General features: G+C 37.5%; 1 protein-coding gene and 1 long non-coding RNA gene across 2 annotated transcripts in view; one reads left to right on the forward strand and one right to left on the reverse strand.

Moving 5' to 3' along the window:
- LOC107572136 (uncharacterized) overlaps window positions 1-7,804 on the reverse strand; it is a 23,230-nt gene extending 15,426 nt beyond the window's left edge. Inside the window, exon 1 of the long non-coding RNA XR_001607282.1 lies at window positions 7,675-7,804. This is a non-coding gene — a long non-coding RNA (uncharacterized lncRNA). The remainder of the gene's footprint in view (window positions 1-7,674) is intronic.
- Window positions 1-14,984, forward strand: part of LOC107572133 (ventral anterior homeobox 2-like) — a 19,783-nt gene extending 4,799 nt beyond the window's left edge. Inside the window, exons 3-4 of the mRNA XM_016258547.1 lie at window positions 731-918; window positions 13,807-14,984. Of these exons, the coding sequence (XP_016114033.1) occupies window positions 731-918; window positions 13,807-14,289 (671 nt within the window). The 3' untranslated portion in view covers window positions 14,290-14,984. The remainder of the gene's footprint in view (window positions 1-730; window positions 919-13,806) is intronic.
- The last annotated feature ends 1,420 nt before the right edge of the window (window positions 14,985-16,404 follow it).

Consider the following 16,404-nt stretch of genomic DNA (forward strand, 5'->3'; position numbering starts at 1 on the left):
GAACAGCAAAGCATTTCTTACATTTGTTTATAAAATGTATTAACCAAGACTAAGAATATCTTGGTGGCAGATGAATGTAATGCCATATTTATCACATAATTGTCTGATATTATGATTTCTGATGTTGCATGTCAGTCGTGATATCAATACAATGTTGTATTACTGTGTTGATCATTTTGTTTCATGCTGACAAAAAAATAATAATCTTCAAGTGACTGCAAACGATGTACTTTCTTGTTATGCTGCTTTGGTCTGTCTGGGTGAACATGAACACAAGTGTTGTAATGTAAATATGTTTTCATGATTTGATCCAACAAATAGACCAAAAAAGCTTGCTTACTTAAGCAGTTCAATGACAAGATATTGGAGTTTAAAGCTCCTCTTTGGCAACTTATTTGTTGTGTACTAAATTTCGCAATGTGACACAAAATTAAATCTCGATTAAACTACTCAAATGTTCAACAATTCCGCCACTAAACTAATCACTTCTTACAGGCACTATAAATAATCAAACGTCTTTAGAAATCGTAAGCAATACACGTATTTATACTGAGATAAATTCTAGTCTGTTTATCTGACAATATGTACAAATTCAGTTTTTTTCTGTGATGCAAAAATGATCTAAAATACATATACACACTCTTATTGTCCTCCGTATTTTTAAATACGTTAAACCGGGGTTTCTCAAAACGAATGGTAAATCATGTAATGCACGTGTGTGATTTGACAGACGCCAAGGGCACTATTCGGGAGATTGTTCTGCCAAAAGGCCTGGATCTGGACCGGCCGAAGCGCACGCGGACCTCGTTCACGGCGGAGCAGCTCTACCGGCTGGAGCTCGAGTTCCAGCGATGCCAGTATGTGGTCGGACGCGAGCGCACGGAGCTCGCCAGACAGCTCAATCTGTCAGAAACTCAGGTACCAAACGCATTCATGCTTGCTAGACATGATAATAGTGAGCTTCGCTTTTGAATGATGTGCTACTTTTCAATGCAATATAAATATATATTTTAATAGCCTTTAAAAACATTTTGTTTCATGGTTGGTGTATAGCAAATTATTATTATGCTTTGTAAGCTATTTTTTTTATATTATATTGATTACATTTCTGTTTGCAATTTGATTGCGTCTCTGTAAATTCTCCTGAATTCCTCTTCATGTGATATGTTTTGATGACATCGAAGTTATTTCTTCGATTTTTCAAGTGTTTGATTTTGATTGTCGTACAGCGCGGTAAAGGAGATTAGATCCGATCAGATTAACTGTAGTGCAGTGTCAAGATAAACATTTACGTCAGATAGCCTATGCATTTTTTAAGAGTCCGCAAAATACCTCAACATTTCTTTTAGAGACTGCCTGTTATTTTAAAGTTGATCTTGTTCTTGATTTTTACAGTGTATTTACAACAAAACATATTTACTGGGTTATAAAACTAAATAAATCTTTTGCGTAATATCCTCAATGATAATGGCATGTAAAAATACAATAAATAGCCAACTAAAAAAACTAAGTAAATGTACCCTAATGCAAAATTAAAATAAAAAGGTTTTAACACGACAGACAGACAGACAGATAGACAGATAGACAGACAGACAGACAGATAATAAATATATATTTAGTTAATTAGTTATTCATATCCCAACAAAACTGATAATAAATGACCTGTTTTCGTTGACCTGTTCTGTCTTGAATCTGAACATTTGACTTTATTGATCTGAAACAGAAAATAAGTAAATATAAATAAAACAATAAATAAATAAACGAATGGACGGATAGATGGATGAATAAATAAATTACTGAACGAATGAATGAATGAATGAATGAATGACTGTTTTGTCAAAGCAGCCATAGGCTGGTCAGATGTTATAGCAAACTGGCAAAAAATGTAACGAGTGTAGACGTCAAATCGAGCTCCTGTCTGCAAATGCTGCATGTCAGCCACCATTGTTATGAACACAATACTCATAATCAGTGTTCGCACAGTGGGCGTTAGTGGGAGGAGCATTTCTTTATCCAGAAGTGGAAAAAAAAACAACGGCCCCAGTTGTCCAGTCATCATTCATGCACTGAACTGCGTCAGATGTACTTTATCTATTTTTTAGGTTGCCTACAATTTTTTTGTAATTCATTTAAAAGTTTAATTTAGTTAAATGGTATCATCCAAGGGATTCAAGAAACCGAATAACAACTATAAAACTCATACGATTAAACGATAATCCGTTACTCGCGGATCCACCTATTGGTCATCTAACACATATCTTTGTGTTTTCAAAACACAAGACCGATCTAACATAGCGTGTATCAGCGTGTTTTCAAAATAGACCATCACACAGAGAATATCCTGTATAAATCACCTCAATAAATCACACTGAATCGTGTTTAGACGCACGGTATTATGTGGACATTCATGATGGCTTCAGAGCTCAATTTTTCAAAACACGCAATTTTGGTTCAATGCTGTATTTTTATTTATTTTTTTTATAAATAGCAGACAATGATGTAGTAATTTCAAAGCAATTTCAATATATTATCGGCACTGACCACGGGTCTTAGATCGCCATAAAGCTGCATCTGAAAAAATAAGATTTCATGCAATGTAGATAATCAATTATATGGTTTGATTCAAACAATGTTTTCAGCACATAGCTGGCACCTGCAAGGGTATATTAAAACAAACCGATTTTAAAAGGTTAATGGAGCCATGCATTTATGATGTTTGCAGTCATGTTTTCAAACCGTGCTATATTTTGCTTTAAATTGATCCAAACAAAACAATATTGTTACCCAATTAGAAATTCATGAATTAATGAAACGAGTTATTAATAATACCCTTATGTCAAATTCTTGTAGACCTGCATAGCGGCATACTGTACATTTCAATCTGTTTCCCTTAAAAAAAAATCCCATCTGTGTAAATGATCATATTGATGTAGTTTGGTGGCAGGTCAGAAATGTGAAGCTAGGGACGCTGTGCGGGTGTCATTATTACAGATGCATTTATAAGTGAATTTGGAAAACGATTATAAACGCATGGATTTTGAAAGATCCATATAACAACATTATGCTTACAACAAATAAAAGAAGAGCTCTCTAAGTTTTGAACGAGCATGGTATTTGACCTGAAATACGTTTGAAGCCTGTGTGACTTGCTATGGACCATCTAAAACTAAACTGTATCATGCATTCAGTTTGTATTATTATTTAGCTCATATAATTGAGGTTCCATTACATAGAATAGTTGTAACCAAATCATGTTTTTTTCCCCCACACTGCAGGACCATTCAAAATTAACTAGGTCATTAAAATGGTGAAAACGTAAGAGAAATAGTGACTAGTTAGATAAGCATTAAACTTGATGATGAATAAAAAAGGTATGAATACGATATACGTCAACTAAAGACTAAATGCAATTAATCAAAGTAAACAAGAACTTCAGTCAGCTTTGAACAGTGCATTTTACTGCCTCTCGCAAAAGTATAGACTATAGAAACAAAATCATCGTATGCAATCTTTCTATAGAATTCGTATGAGCACTAATATTCAGGTATATGCTCTATTTTTCTAAATTGAAATTAAAACTAATTAAAACTTTGCTGGTCTGAAGAACTCGCGGTCAGTGTGTAAACGAGTCTGTAAATCGTGTCAAAAGTTTTGTTAAGGCAGAATTAATCTCTTCATTTAAATGTGACGAATATAATTTATGAATAAAGAGCCCAAAACCATCAGACGCAGTATAAGAGTTCATTATTGACAATGAAAATATAAAAAATGGAAAATCCGCTTTCATTAAGTTTTAATTGAACTTAAAAATAAAAAAAGAATATATACACAACGTACAACTGAAATCAAATCTGTAAATCATATATTGTAAAGCTATGAACCAGCTGGTCACCAAAGTGATATAATTATGGCTTTGGAGGCAATACATCGTGTTCAATACACAAAGCGTTTCCATTTTCATTTGAATGAAATTGCTTTTAAAATGTACATATCACAGATTGAGTGCTAATACTTATTCATATCCATTTATGCTCAGACAAATTATCTTGGTGCAACAGCTTCCATTTCGACGTGCAAATGCGATTGTAAAATATGTGCATTTCAGTTTATTCCACTGCAATTTGTCTATGTAAATATGTATGAATTAATATAATTCATAAATATATGAAAGCAAAATAACATAAATCTAACCTAACGTAATGAGTGTTTAGTTATGCACATGCAGTGTTTTGAGCCTTTGGATAATCACGTGTCTATAGAAATGCTATGTTTTTATAAATAATGCGCATTTAGCCTATTTTCCTATCCTTTGGCATCACAGTGGCATCTGTAGGTGTTTCTAGGGGTACAATATCGAAAGTCGTCACACTATTCAATAATTTATTCCAATATTATGCAGCTTTATCGAAATCCATTTAGTCCAAAATTACTTACTATTTATTTACAATCATACTCATACACATGCAGTCGTGCACTCCCGAGTTGTGGACTGTTTTGTATATCTGATACTAGTTTCTGAATCGCATGAGTTTAACTAGAGGAAAAGAGAAACTAACATCTCCCGTCAGGCGCGCGCATGCGACTTGCTGCGCCTCAGTTCTGAAAACATTTGCATTGGCTATGAATGAACTCCCAATGAATTTCTGCATATAACACGACCAGATCCTTATCTTTAACTTTTCACAGTCTTTGCGTTTGTGCTTCTCTCCCGAGAGACAAAATGTGCGTCAGAAACTTATGATAAAAATGTCAATGGTCAAAACACTCAATCTATCCAAACTAAACGACGAGGGCTGTATTTGATCGTCTTGGCTTAAAACCCAATCAATGTGGTTCTAAATGGACCCAAGGACTCGTTTGAGAAAGAGACGATGCATTAAGCTGCGTTTTGACATTTTTTTTTTGAAAAGCCGTGATTTCTTGCGTCAATTGCGGTTTTTATTCGAATGGAATAATTCAATCTAGCCTCTATATTCAACGCAGAATTGATTTCGTTCTCTCATAATAATTGAATAAGAATAGAGAAAGTGGTCAGTCTTGTGAAAGCAGAGAATAGAGCTTTAAATTATCTTCAAACTGAATCGAATTTAAAGATAAGGCACGAGATTGAGCGTTTTCCCCTTTTTTTCAAAAAATATTGCGATAAATAAATAGATAGATAGATAGATAGATAGATGTTGCATGAATATGATTGTGTACCATTACCATATGATACCATCACTGTACATACTATAGTACTTCTTTTGTAATGGTATATAGGTAACCACTCTTATGGAGGACAATCATGGACTGTTAAGGAGTTTATTCAACTTTTTCATTTGATGAACTGCATTTCAGTGTCACAGTTGAAGATGACTCACCTTGTGAGATTTAAAAGCAGCTCAACTTTTTCCCTGCAGCTTCTCCGAGGATCAGTTTAGTCTGTGTTGGAGTGTACGCATGGGGGGAGTAATTGGCTGAATGTGAAGTATTTCAAAGTTATAAGAATTCCCTGTTTGTTTACAGCAAAATGAGGGTTTTTTTCCTCAGACCCTGTCCCCAGCAGATGGCTCCCCGCTCCAGCGTAACACAGCAGGGATCCGAACTGAATATGGGGTATCCAGGGCCCCGTAGACTCGTTGATCGTCAAGCAGATCCGATGTCTGCTAGATATTTATCATCTGAGATACTGCTGTTAATTTATATACAGACTGAATCAGGAGCCTTTATTCAGGCTTAACTGTTAACCTTATTTCAATTGTGCTTTGATAGCTTGGCATCACTGAATGAGAGCCCACAAAATAGAGGCTCGTGGAAAAATAAATTGAAGAACAAGAACAGCTTGAGCCGCGGCATCCTGACCTGTTTTCTTAAAGCGTGAGGAAATAAACTGATTTTTTTGCAGCACTTTGTTTCCTTGTGCTTATTAAAGTGAGAGCTTTTTATTAGCCGAGTGAGTGACAGTTCACCTCAGCGTTTCTCTATTTGAGCACAATGAGTCTGTTCCATCAGTGTGACCTTAACAAACATAGGCAGAACGCAGGGGTTGACTTCAAACGGGACCCTTTGATGAAAGGCAACAGTCAGATTATGATTTATAAGGTTCTAGCAGCAAGTTTCAGGCCGCAAATATGTTTGATTGAATACATATTTGGGTTTTGGGGTGAGGTTGATGTACAAACACAGCTGGCAAACATTAAATCTGAATGTTTCTGAATTCGCAGGTCCTCGCGGTGATAAAAAGCAGCTTTAAAAGAATTAAATTGGCAGTTCTGAAAGCCTTGAGTGAGTCAGTGTGCGCAATCTTTTTATCAATACAGCCAGCAGCATGTTGCCACAAAGCACGACGCACGGATGGAATCTCATACACACACACACACACACACACACACACAAAGTCTTGTGTTAATGACATAGGAATACCATTTTTGTCATTTTCAGTTGATCTTTCACTCTTGAGCCTTTTGTGTTTCTCTTTACCTTGAAATTGGAGTTTACAGTTATATTTTAGGTGAAGAAACATCCTGTTTCACTTTGTTGTGTGTTTGTCTTTACACTTTAAAATAAAACTTCTTTTATTGGTGTCGATGGCAGTATGAAAAAGTTTTAACATACATAGAATCTTTCCATTCCACAAAAGGTTCTACAGATTTTTTAGAATGTTTTTCAAACTTTTCTAATGCACTGCTGTGAAACCCCCCTGATGGAAGTTTTATTTTTAAGAATGTGCCATTAAATTCGGGTTTACAATAATGTTTTGGGTCATAAAACGTCCTGTTTCATTTAGAAATATGTTTGTTTATTTAAAGTGGGTTGAGGATGCTTCAACGCTGGCTGTATCTTCTTTACTGCGCACACACAAAGCTTATGATATAAGGTTCTGTTGTTAGAGTTGAACTTGAACTCTTTTGAGCCTTTTGTGCTTTTCCCTTAAGGTTTACCATAATGTTTTGGGTACAGAATCATCCTGTTTCACTTCGAAATATGCTGCATTAATCAAAGTGGGATGTCTTTGACTTCAACACTGTCCATCTTTCTCAGTGGTTTTGTGTTAATCAAGCAGGGCCTTGAAATGTTTCTTTTCTTTGTCTTTATAAATAAAATATCACAGACAGTCAAGGACAGAAAGACTCTTACTTTCCACATATGAAATGATTTTGCTTGGTTTTAAAATGGGAATGCATTGTTTGGTGAAGAATAGCCAATGCCGATCAGCATAATGTGGTGACTTTGATTTTCTGCTTACACAGGAGAACGACCAAGGAGTAATTACCTTAACTGTGTAGCCAATTCAGAGAATGCATTTGATGCATTTGTGTTTGGTATGATTAAAAACACCTAAGAACGTATAGATGAACATTTATGAACTGAATGCAGCTTTTATTTGTCTGAATATTATGTGCTTAAATGTAGCAACTGGTGGCTCTGCTGTGTGGTCTTTATTCCCAAGATCTCTGGGCTTTGCTTAACACATTGTACCATTCTTTTGTTGCTTTCGGTTCATCCACGTGAAAGCCATGGATTTAATGGATGAAAGATTGTGTAAGCCATGAATAAATAGGAAGTGTAAGTGATTGAAGCAAGAGCTTTAGAAGGAAAAATCATTATATCTGTGATAGATAGATAGATAGATAGATAGATAGATAGATAGATAGATAGATAGATAGATAGAGCTTCTGGTTGCTTTTTACTCACAGATAATCGTGTCTTGCTGTACATCCGCCACTGAGCTGGTGACCTAACGAATGCTTTCGTTGTTCATTGTTCTCTTCTACACCCAGACAGCATGTAAAGTAACGTAACGTCTAGCACAAAAAGAAGAGATGAGATCTAGAAGAGGCAAAGAAAGAAAGGCACCAGTTTAGACAATCTGAGCACTTAGAATGGACAGTGTTAGTGGACAATGTTAGTAAGTCAATTTCATTTTTATTTTGCAGCTTATAGTTTGCTTTGCTGATAGCGGTATGTGAAAAAACTACTTTAGGAGCAGAAAGTATGAGTCAGGACTTTAACCAGCATGCGCTGGTCAGGCCTCAGAGGAGCGGAAAATTTGATGAGATTGAAGGACGGTGTTTGCATGTAATTCTGCGGTTTGTCATTCGTCAGCCAGATTGTAATACAATTATCTGATAGGATCAGAGAGAACAGAAAACTCTAAACACTTAACTCGGTTTAAATCGGAGTCCCAGATCTGAGCACTGTCTTTCTAAAATGAGGTACAAAATAGAGATGAATTATGAGGGAGAAAAAAATGCTCAAATTTACAGTCACTATAAATAAAATTAATTAATTATTCACTACAAAATAATTACACTATTATTATATTCATATAACAAAGTATAATGTTTTAAATGTACAATTAAAATATCAATTAATAACAATATTATTATATTAATTAAACAATGTATAGGGTTTAAATATAAATTAAATATTTAAAATTATATAACAATATTATGCTAATATAGCTAACAAGGCATAGTTTTATATGTACATTAAATAATTTAATAACAAATACAAATATACTAATATTATTATATTAATATCACAAAGTATAGTGTTTTAAATGTACATTAAATAATTTTAAATAATTTAAATAAAAAAAAAATATTTAAGGTGGAAATGCATGATCACAGTGGAGATCTCTATTAGACTGTGCTGTTGAACGTCGACCACTAGAGGCTCTGTGGTTCAGCAGGGATGCCTTTTAATCCAATGGGAGGACACAATTTCTCAGTATCTGCCCACACACTGTAAGCCTAATTGCCCGATCACATATGCACACAGGCCGCGTTATCCAGTAGTGCTGGGGGAAGGGAACTAATAATAGTCCAAATGCTTTTGCTGTTAGGAGGATTATAGAGCCCTATCTACCAGCCATCGGTAAGACAGGGTTGACCGTTGGCTGAACCTGCGCAAACACGTGCTTCGTTAAAACTAGGAACAAGGGTCAGGGTATGAGGAAAAGTGGGTAAACAGATGTAATTGGGTAGGATGATCAGGTAATAGGAATAGAAAGAAAGAATATTATATTTGCATATGCATGCATGCAACACTGGTCTTTTTTCCCCACTTTTCCCTTCCACGTTACAATACAGGTGAGCTGCGTGTTACAGAATGCGTGTACAACATCTGACCGGACATAACAGCACAAGTATGTTCACGACAAACCATATGTTGTCTGCATATGCATGTGCACCAAGAGAGTTTCTAAAGACATCAACTCAGGCCTCGGCTAAATCAAAAATCCCTCAGTAAAGATGCATGAGATTAATGAGCTACAAGCTCTTTAAAGAAGAGAGGTCACAGAGGGGTCACAGAATAACCAGAATGCCTCATCGTGCTGGCTGCACAGCGTTGTGTGGGATCAAGAGGGCAGTTAACGGTCAGTATAACTTCTGAACAGGGTCAACAAAGGTGTCAAAAAGATCAGCAGACGGTCAGGTGCTTGAGCATCTCACTCTTTTTATACTCTAGAATAAGTTTATTTCTTTGGATTTTCAATGTGTTGTTCAGGGTTGTGCAAAATTCAGAATTGACAAATGCATATCTCTCTATCTAGCATCCATCCATCATTCTATCCCATTCATCTATCTTTCTATTATCTATCATCCATTCATCATTCTATCCATCTATCATCCATCCATCATTCTATCCACCATCCTATCATCTATCCATCCATTCTATCATCTATTTATCTATCATTCTATTCATCCATCTTTCTACCCATCTATCATTCATCCATCATTCTATCATCTATCCATACATCTTTATCATATAGTATCTATTCATCCATATCAATTTATCAATCTGTCCCTCTATCCTTCGTTCTTTTTTTCCATCTATTCATCCATCCATTATTCCTTCTATCTTTCTATGATCTATCATCCATCGTTCTACCCATCCTTCTATCATCTATCCATCCATCGTTCTATCCATCTATCATCCATCTTTATCATCCATCCATCATTCTGTTTATCCATCCATCATTTTACCCATTTATCTTTCTATCATCCCTCCATCTAGCTAACTAGCTTAGTCTTTTTCTAGCACTTTCCAAAAGACAATGAACACTGTTTGTCTTGACAAACTTTGCTCTAGAAAGTTCATGCCGCTCATGTTTCATGAGCCCCACTAAACACTAAACTTGCAACCTCATTTTCATTCATGTCAAATTCAATTGTCAAATTAATTGTCATGTCAGATTGCCATTTACCATGACTACAGTCCATGACATCATCATTCATATCTACATGCACAGAGCAACGACATAAACAGAGAAGATTATGGTGGAGGATATAGGGGCTCCAATTACAGCAGAACTGATACAATTTCAGTAGAATAGCAAAAGTATCTGATGAATTGACGTGCTTGACTTCGTTCTGCACCAGTGCATTGTGCTGATTCTGAGTTCACTGAAGAACGAGAGTGGAGTGGATTGGGATGCCGCAGGCCAGGGTGCAAATCCAGGTCATGCAGATCCTGCCTTTAGTAATCTGTGCCCCAGCGGTTAACCCTCGATCTCATTAAAGAGGATTTCATCCCAATAGTTTAGATGTACGATTGAAGAGATTTGCTTTCGTCTTTTCACTCCCATATTTAATTTTTTTCTTCTGCTTTCTGTAAAGTCGAAATATGGTTGAGTTTTTTCATCTAAAACTGTAAGCTCCGCCCACTATAGGGTCTGCAAAAAAAATCTGAAATATGAATACCAAATACATAGATTACAGCCTTAAAGTATAAAAAAGCTTTAAATATATTGAGCATGTAAATACATACTTTGCATGCTCTCATACACATACTATTCATGAACACATCATCAGTATGCTCGCGTAAGCTTGAAGGGATCACTCCACAATCTCATTATCCTCACACTAATGGCCACATCGAGTCCAGACCTCAGCTTGCAATACTGTTTGGCCCAGGTTTTATTCAGCTGTTAGCGTCTTACGGGGTTTACGATGGAAATTGATTTCCGGAGTGTGTTTGTAAACTGCTGTCGTCATGGAGGTCATCATACAGCTGTAAACAATACAGGTCCTGGGTCATACGTTCTGAGAGACTCCTAATGAATGGAGTTTGTACCAATGAGAGGGACTGAAACTGTGTGACGGACTTTATAGCCTTCATATGGTGAAACACTGTTTACAACGTGCTATATATACAGAGTTCTGGCATGAAACTCTAGATGGCGCAGTGCGATAGGTCTAACTCAATCTGACCTAATGACATCTTTATCACATGGCACAGCTGATTGGTTCTCTCCTGTATTGGTAGCCAATGAGCTCGCTGCTCAACATTCAAATATATGACTAGTGCTTGCCATAGCAGTTGCAGATTGCTTCAGAGATCCTTCACCTTCCCCAGCTCCACCTGTATAGATCTGCTATGAGGTGATTCATGCATGCTATATGGGGGTTATTTCATGTGTTACATTTGCAGCAGCAAGATTTCTTACATGCTCACAGCAGTATGTTGTGGATGTATTGGCAGTAGCAAGTCTCGGTACTTGCTCTGCCGCAGCAGCAGCAGTGTAGCAGATCTATTCCGCCAAGACCAAATACATTAACATTGTCATGTACATTACCATGCCAATCCCTCCGAGAGTTGTCATGACAAAAATATATTTGTCCATTTGTAAAATTTTAAATATTGAAATTTAAAAGAACTCTTTTCTATTTGAATATATTTTGAAATGTAATTTATTCCGGTGACACAAAGCTGAATTTTGAACATCCTTACTCCAGTCTTCAGTGTCACAGTATCATTCAGTTCAGTGTCAGAAATCATTCTGCTGCTTGCTATTTGTCTAACACTACTAAATGTAATGTCAATGTCACACAATGCTAGTTGTGCGTCAACCCCTTCAGTCAATCCAGTCAAGCCCTAATGGATAGTAAAGTGAAGTCCCATCTTAGGTTTTTCTTGGTGAATATCCTCACACATTTCACTGTAAAATACATAACAGAAGTAAAACAGGCCACAAATATTGTTTCACATTGCCTCAAGCGTCAAGTATTCACAAAACTAAAGTCCTTTTTTCTTGTGCATGGACATATCCATATACAGAGAAAAGCGTCAAAAGTATCTCATAGAGCAGACAAGTGTGAAGTGCTGTACTCGATGGGATCTGAACCTCAATCATCCCATGTTCTAGAGCCCTTAACATTAAGAGTGAGAAAATGAGTGTGAATGTGAATTTCTGAGAGCTCACGATGTGTTCATCGAAAATGGCGCCATCTCCTCCTTTATGGTCCCCAGGGTGGGACAAAGCAGCAGGTGACAGGTAAAAATCCGGTCAGGATGAAATGCATTTTTCATAGGCCTGATTTTCTCTATGTTTATGAGTGGAGCTTGATCTCGACCCGCCGTCAACCCCAGAATACACTCTGCAATAAAGCAGCTCTGTATCAATTAAACATGCAGGACAAGGACATGCAGAGTACAGTGCGCTTTTTAACCTGAGGTTAGCAGCGCTTTAACTCGAGTTCAGCGCACTTTTGAACATGCTTCATTGATCTTTGCTTATGAGGAAGCCATAAGGAGAAGCCTCCCATGTGTGTCAATGTTGTTGAACAGAGAACCCTGTTTTTGTGGTAATCAGTGATGCTTGCTAAGGCACGTTTTTCCAAACACCTAACCCAAAAACGTAACTTGACGCATACAATGACTTCACTCATACAATACGTGCTATAGACATGTTTCATAATTGCTTAATTTTGCAGTGTTAACCGTTATTTTCCTATTTATTAACGTGAAGCTGCTTTGAGACATTTTTAAGAGTGTCCTAAGTGTCCAAATACATTTTTGGTCCCAAAGTCATTGTATCCACCTTAGTTTTTAACTTAAAAGCAGACATGACCATTTTATTTTCCATGAATGTCTGAGGTTACTGGTGTCATTTGTTTCCAGTTATATTACCTTTATAAAAACTGTGCATTTTGGCACTTAATGTTGCAAAGGGGTATTTGTTATTATATTGTTTGAATGTATTATCATTGTACCATTTACTGCACTTTGTTATTCTTCTAGTTATAGAGTGCTTCAGGGATGAAATATTTTTGCTAAAACCCAGAAATTAGTTGCATTTTAGCACTTCTGGTTCCACTGTCCTGATGTTAATGGGTTTTTTTCAAATGTTTTTTTGGTTAAATGCTTGAAATAATGTATTTGCTGAACACAAGCTCAAGATTTATTCATGTTTTATTTTATAGTATTATATGTACACTATAGGCACTATAGGCACCTTTAAGGTACTAATTAGCAACTACACAATGTCACTGGGGCGGCACCCTTTCAAAAGGTACTAATTTGTACACTTCAGGTACTAATATGTACCTTAAAGGTGCTAATATGCACCCTTTTTAGGGGTAAATAAGGTACAAAAATGTACCTTGTGTAAAGGTACAGCCCCAGTGACCGCTTTTGTACCTTTTTTTCTGAGAGTGTACATAAAGAGGACGTCAGGTACATTAAACATCAAACTGGCAAATTCATCTACTCATTAGTCCGCTCTTACAGCCTCATTGTGTTCAAAATCACACTCTTGCAAACTATTCAGAGTTGAAAGCTTAATGGCAGTGATGTTGAAGACTGTGATGTAGTTTGTTTATAGCCTAAATTTAGCTTGTTGTGTTCATTTGTGAAGATTATCATGATGAACAAAACGTGTAGGAATCACAAACTTCTGTTAGTCACAGAGCTTATTTTCTGAAATCATCCAAAAACCAATGGAAAAATCCCATTGGCTTTTTGTTGAAAAGACCAGGCTAATGAATCAAAAGCCTCACACTGTAAACTTCTCTTACAACTTTTGCTCTCGTTTGGCAGGTGAAAGTGTGGTTTCAAAACCGCCGCACCAAACAGAAGAAGGACCAGACCAAGGACACTGACAAACGGTCGTCGTCCACTTCCGAATCGCTCGCCACTTGCAACATCCTGCGGCTGCTTGAACAGGGGCGTCTTCTGTCTGTGCCTGCACATCCGCCCAACCCGCTGCTGGCTCACCCGCACGCAGGCAACGGCTCGCTCCTGGGCAGCCCGTCCGTATCCACTTCCTCTGGGGTGAGTAGCAGCACCACGCCTCCCGGGGCGGTGGCGGGCGGGACGTTCGGACTGTCGCTGTCTTCTTTAGGAGGCACCTCGCCGTGCCTCGGGGTCCCACCGCCCTCCTTATGCTTTACCATGCCTCACCTGGGTGGCACCCATCACGAACTGCCATCGGGATATGGGTGCGGATCCTCAGCCTTCGAGCCCTACATGAGGATAGAGAGGAAGGACGGAGAGTTAAATGGGAAGAAGACGGTTTCCTAAAAACTTTCCCAACCGACTGGTACCTTCCCCCCCTTCTACCTGTCTCAGGGGTCTCACCTGTGCCGTGAACAACCGGAAGGTTCGCAAACTAACAGAAAGAGATTGAAAGACGGCCTCTCTTGCGCTAGTGCCTACAACCAAACCGAGGCCGGTCAGACTCCATCGTTCCAGTGGAGGTGAGCGTTTGGGACGAAGCCTGTAATTAAGTATCGCTGTGTTCGGTGAATTTCATCGTCCACAGGTTTCCTTCCATTTTTGCATTAATTGTGTGGTGAGGAACTTATTCTATGTGAACGATGGAAAACGCTGTAAATGTAACCGTGACTGTAAAAGGCTAAATCATTTCGCAAGTTGGGTGTTAAAAAAAAAAAAAAACTAGAAAATGAAGAAAAAAATGATCATCATTGTGGTACGTCGTTTTTATGCTGCTCTAAATTAATTGACTTTGGGAAGCTTCGTGTCAATGTAAATGTGAGTCTATGTGAAAATATAAGAATGAGAGAATTAGGAGAGTGAACACGTACAATAACAATTACAAGGCACTGACAACTTTTGTGGCATTTATTCCACACAAGACCTTAGTACTAATGAGAGTTCAATGGAAAGAATGATTATTCATATAGCAGAGATGCAACATTGAAGGGATAGTTCACCCAAAAATGAAAATTCTGTCATTAATTACTCACCCTTATGTCGTTCTAAACCCGTAAGATCTCCGTTCATCTTCGGAACACAAATTAAGATATTTTTGATGAATTCTGAGAGCTCTCTGACCCTGCATAGAGAGCAATGTAATTACCACGATCAAGGTCCAGAAACGTAGCAAGGAGATCGGTAAAATAATCCATGTGACATCAGGGGTTCAACCGTAATTTTACGAGAATACTTTTTGTGTGCAAAGAAAACAAAAATAACTACTTTATTCAACAATTTGTCTTCTTCGGGTCACCCTGGTGCCATTTTGGAGAATATCCACCAAACGTGATGCAGCTGACACAGAATAGCATACGCTGTTTACGTAATTACGGATGTTGAACCCCTGATGTCACATGGATTATTTTACCGATCTCCTTGCTACGTATCTGCACCTTGATCGTGGTAATTACATTGCTGTCTATGTAGGGTCAGAGAGCTCTCAGAATTCATCAAAAATATCTTAATTTGTGTTCCGAAGATGAACGGCGCTCTTACAGGTTTAGAACAACAAGAGAGTGAGTAATTAATGAGAATTTTCATTTTTGGGTGAACTAACCCTTTAAATCTGAGCATGTGGAGAATTACACCGGTCTTTAGCTAAATGCAAAGTAATAGCATCTAAAAGTGCCCATCACGAGCATTTCTCGTCAAGGATAAGTTGTCACAATGCACAACTCTGCGAAACTCGTCTCGTCTCACTTCTGAGAACCCCAGCATGTGCACATCATTTAGACACCGACTGCAGTTTACATGCACTAATGCTTGCTTTGCAGTACGACAGGTTCAGAGACTGAATCAAAACAAAAATACACACTTACAAAAAAGTACTTTGATAGAAGGATTGCTCTAAAGCAGGGGTGTCAAACTCAAATCCTGGAGGGCCGGAGCCCTGCACAGTTTAGATTCAACCCTAATTAAACACACCTGATCCAACTAATCAAGTCCTTCAGGCTTATTTGAAAACTACATGGTATGTGTGTTGGAACAAAACTCTGCAGGGCTCCGGCCCTCCAGGAATTGAGTTTGACACCCCTGCTCTAAAGAATACATTGGTAGTACTTTTTTGTTTTGTGTGAAATTTATAAACTTTTTTTCACCACCCCAATTAATGAACTTTGTCCTCCCCTGTCAGTATTAGTTATTGATGCCAAGTGTCTTGTCAGAGCCGTGAGGTCAGTTTGGGGCTTTTACACATGCTTTTTATGACTGCAGAATTACAACCCACAATTAATCAGCATTTTGTCATTACCTCGAATCAGATGCACTTTACGTTAATGGATTTTCTTAGTCTTCTTCACTCAAAACCTACCATGCATATCAGTAAGAATAGCATGCACCGGTTTTAAAAAATTCCCCAAATATTCCCAGTTTTTGTGTGTTGAAAAACAGCCAAAGACATCTACTGCAACTACTTCCCAA

The sequence above is a fragment of the Sinocyclocheilus grahami genome, unplaced genomic scaffold (assembly GCF_001515645.1).
Source record: "Sinocyclocheilus grahami isolate Dianchi unplaced genomic scaffold, SAMN03320097.WGS_v1.1 scaffold1704.1, whole genome shotgun sequence".
In the NCBI taxonomy this organism is placed as follows: Eukaryota; Metazoa; Chordata; class Actinopteri; order Cypriniformes; family Cyprinidae; genus Sinocyclocheilus; species Sinocyclocheilus grahami.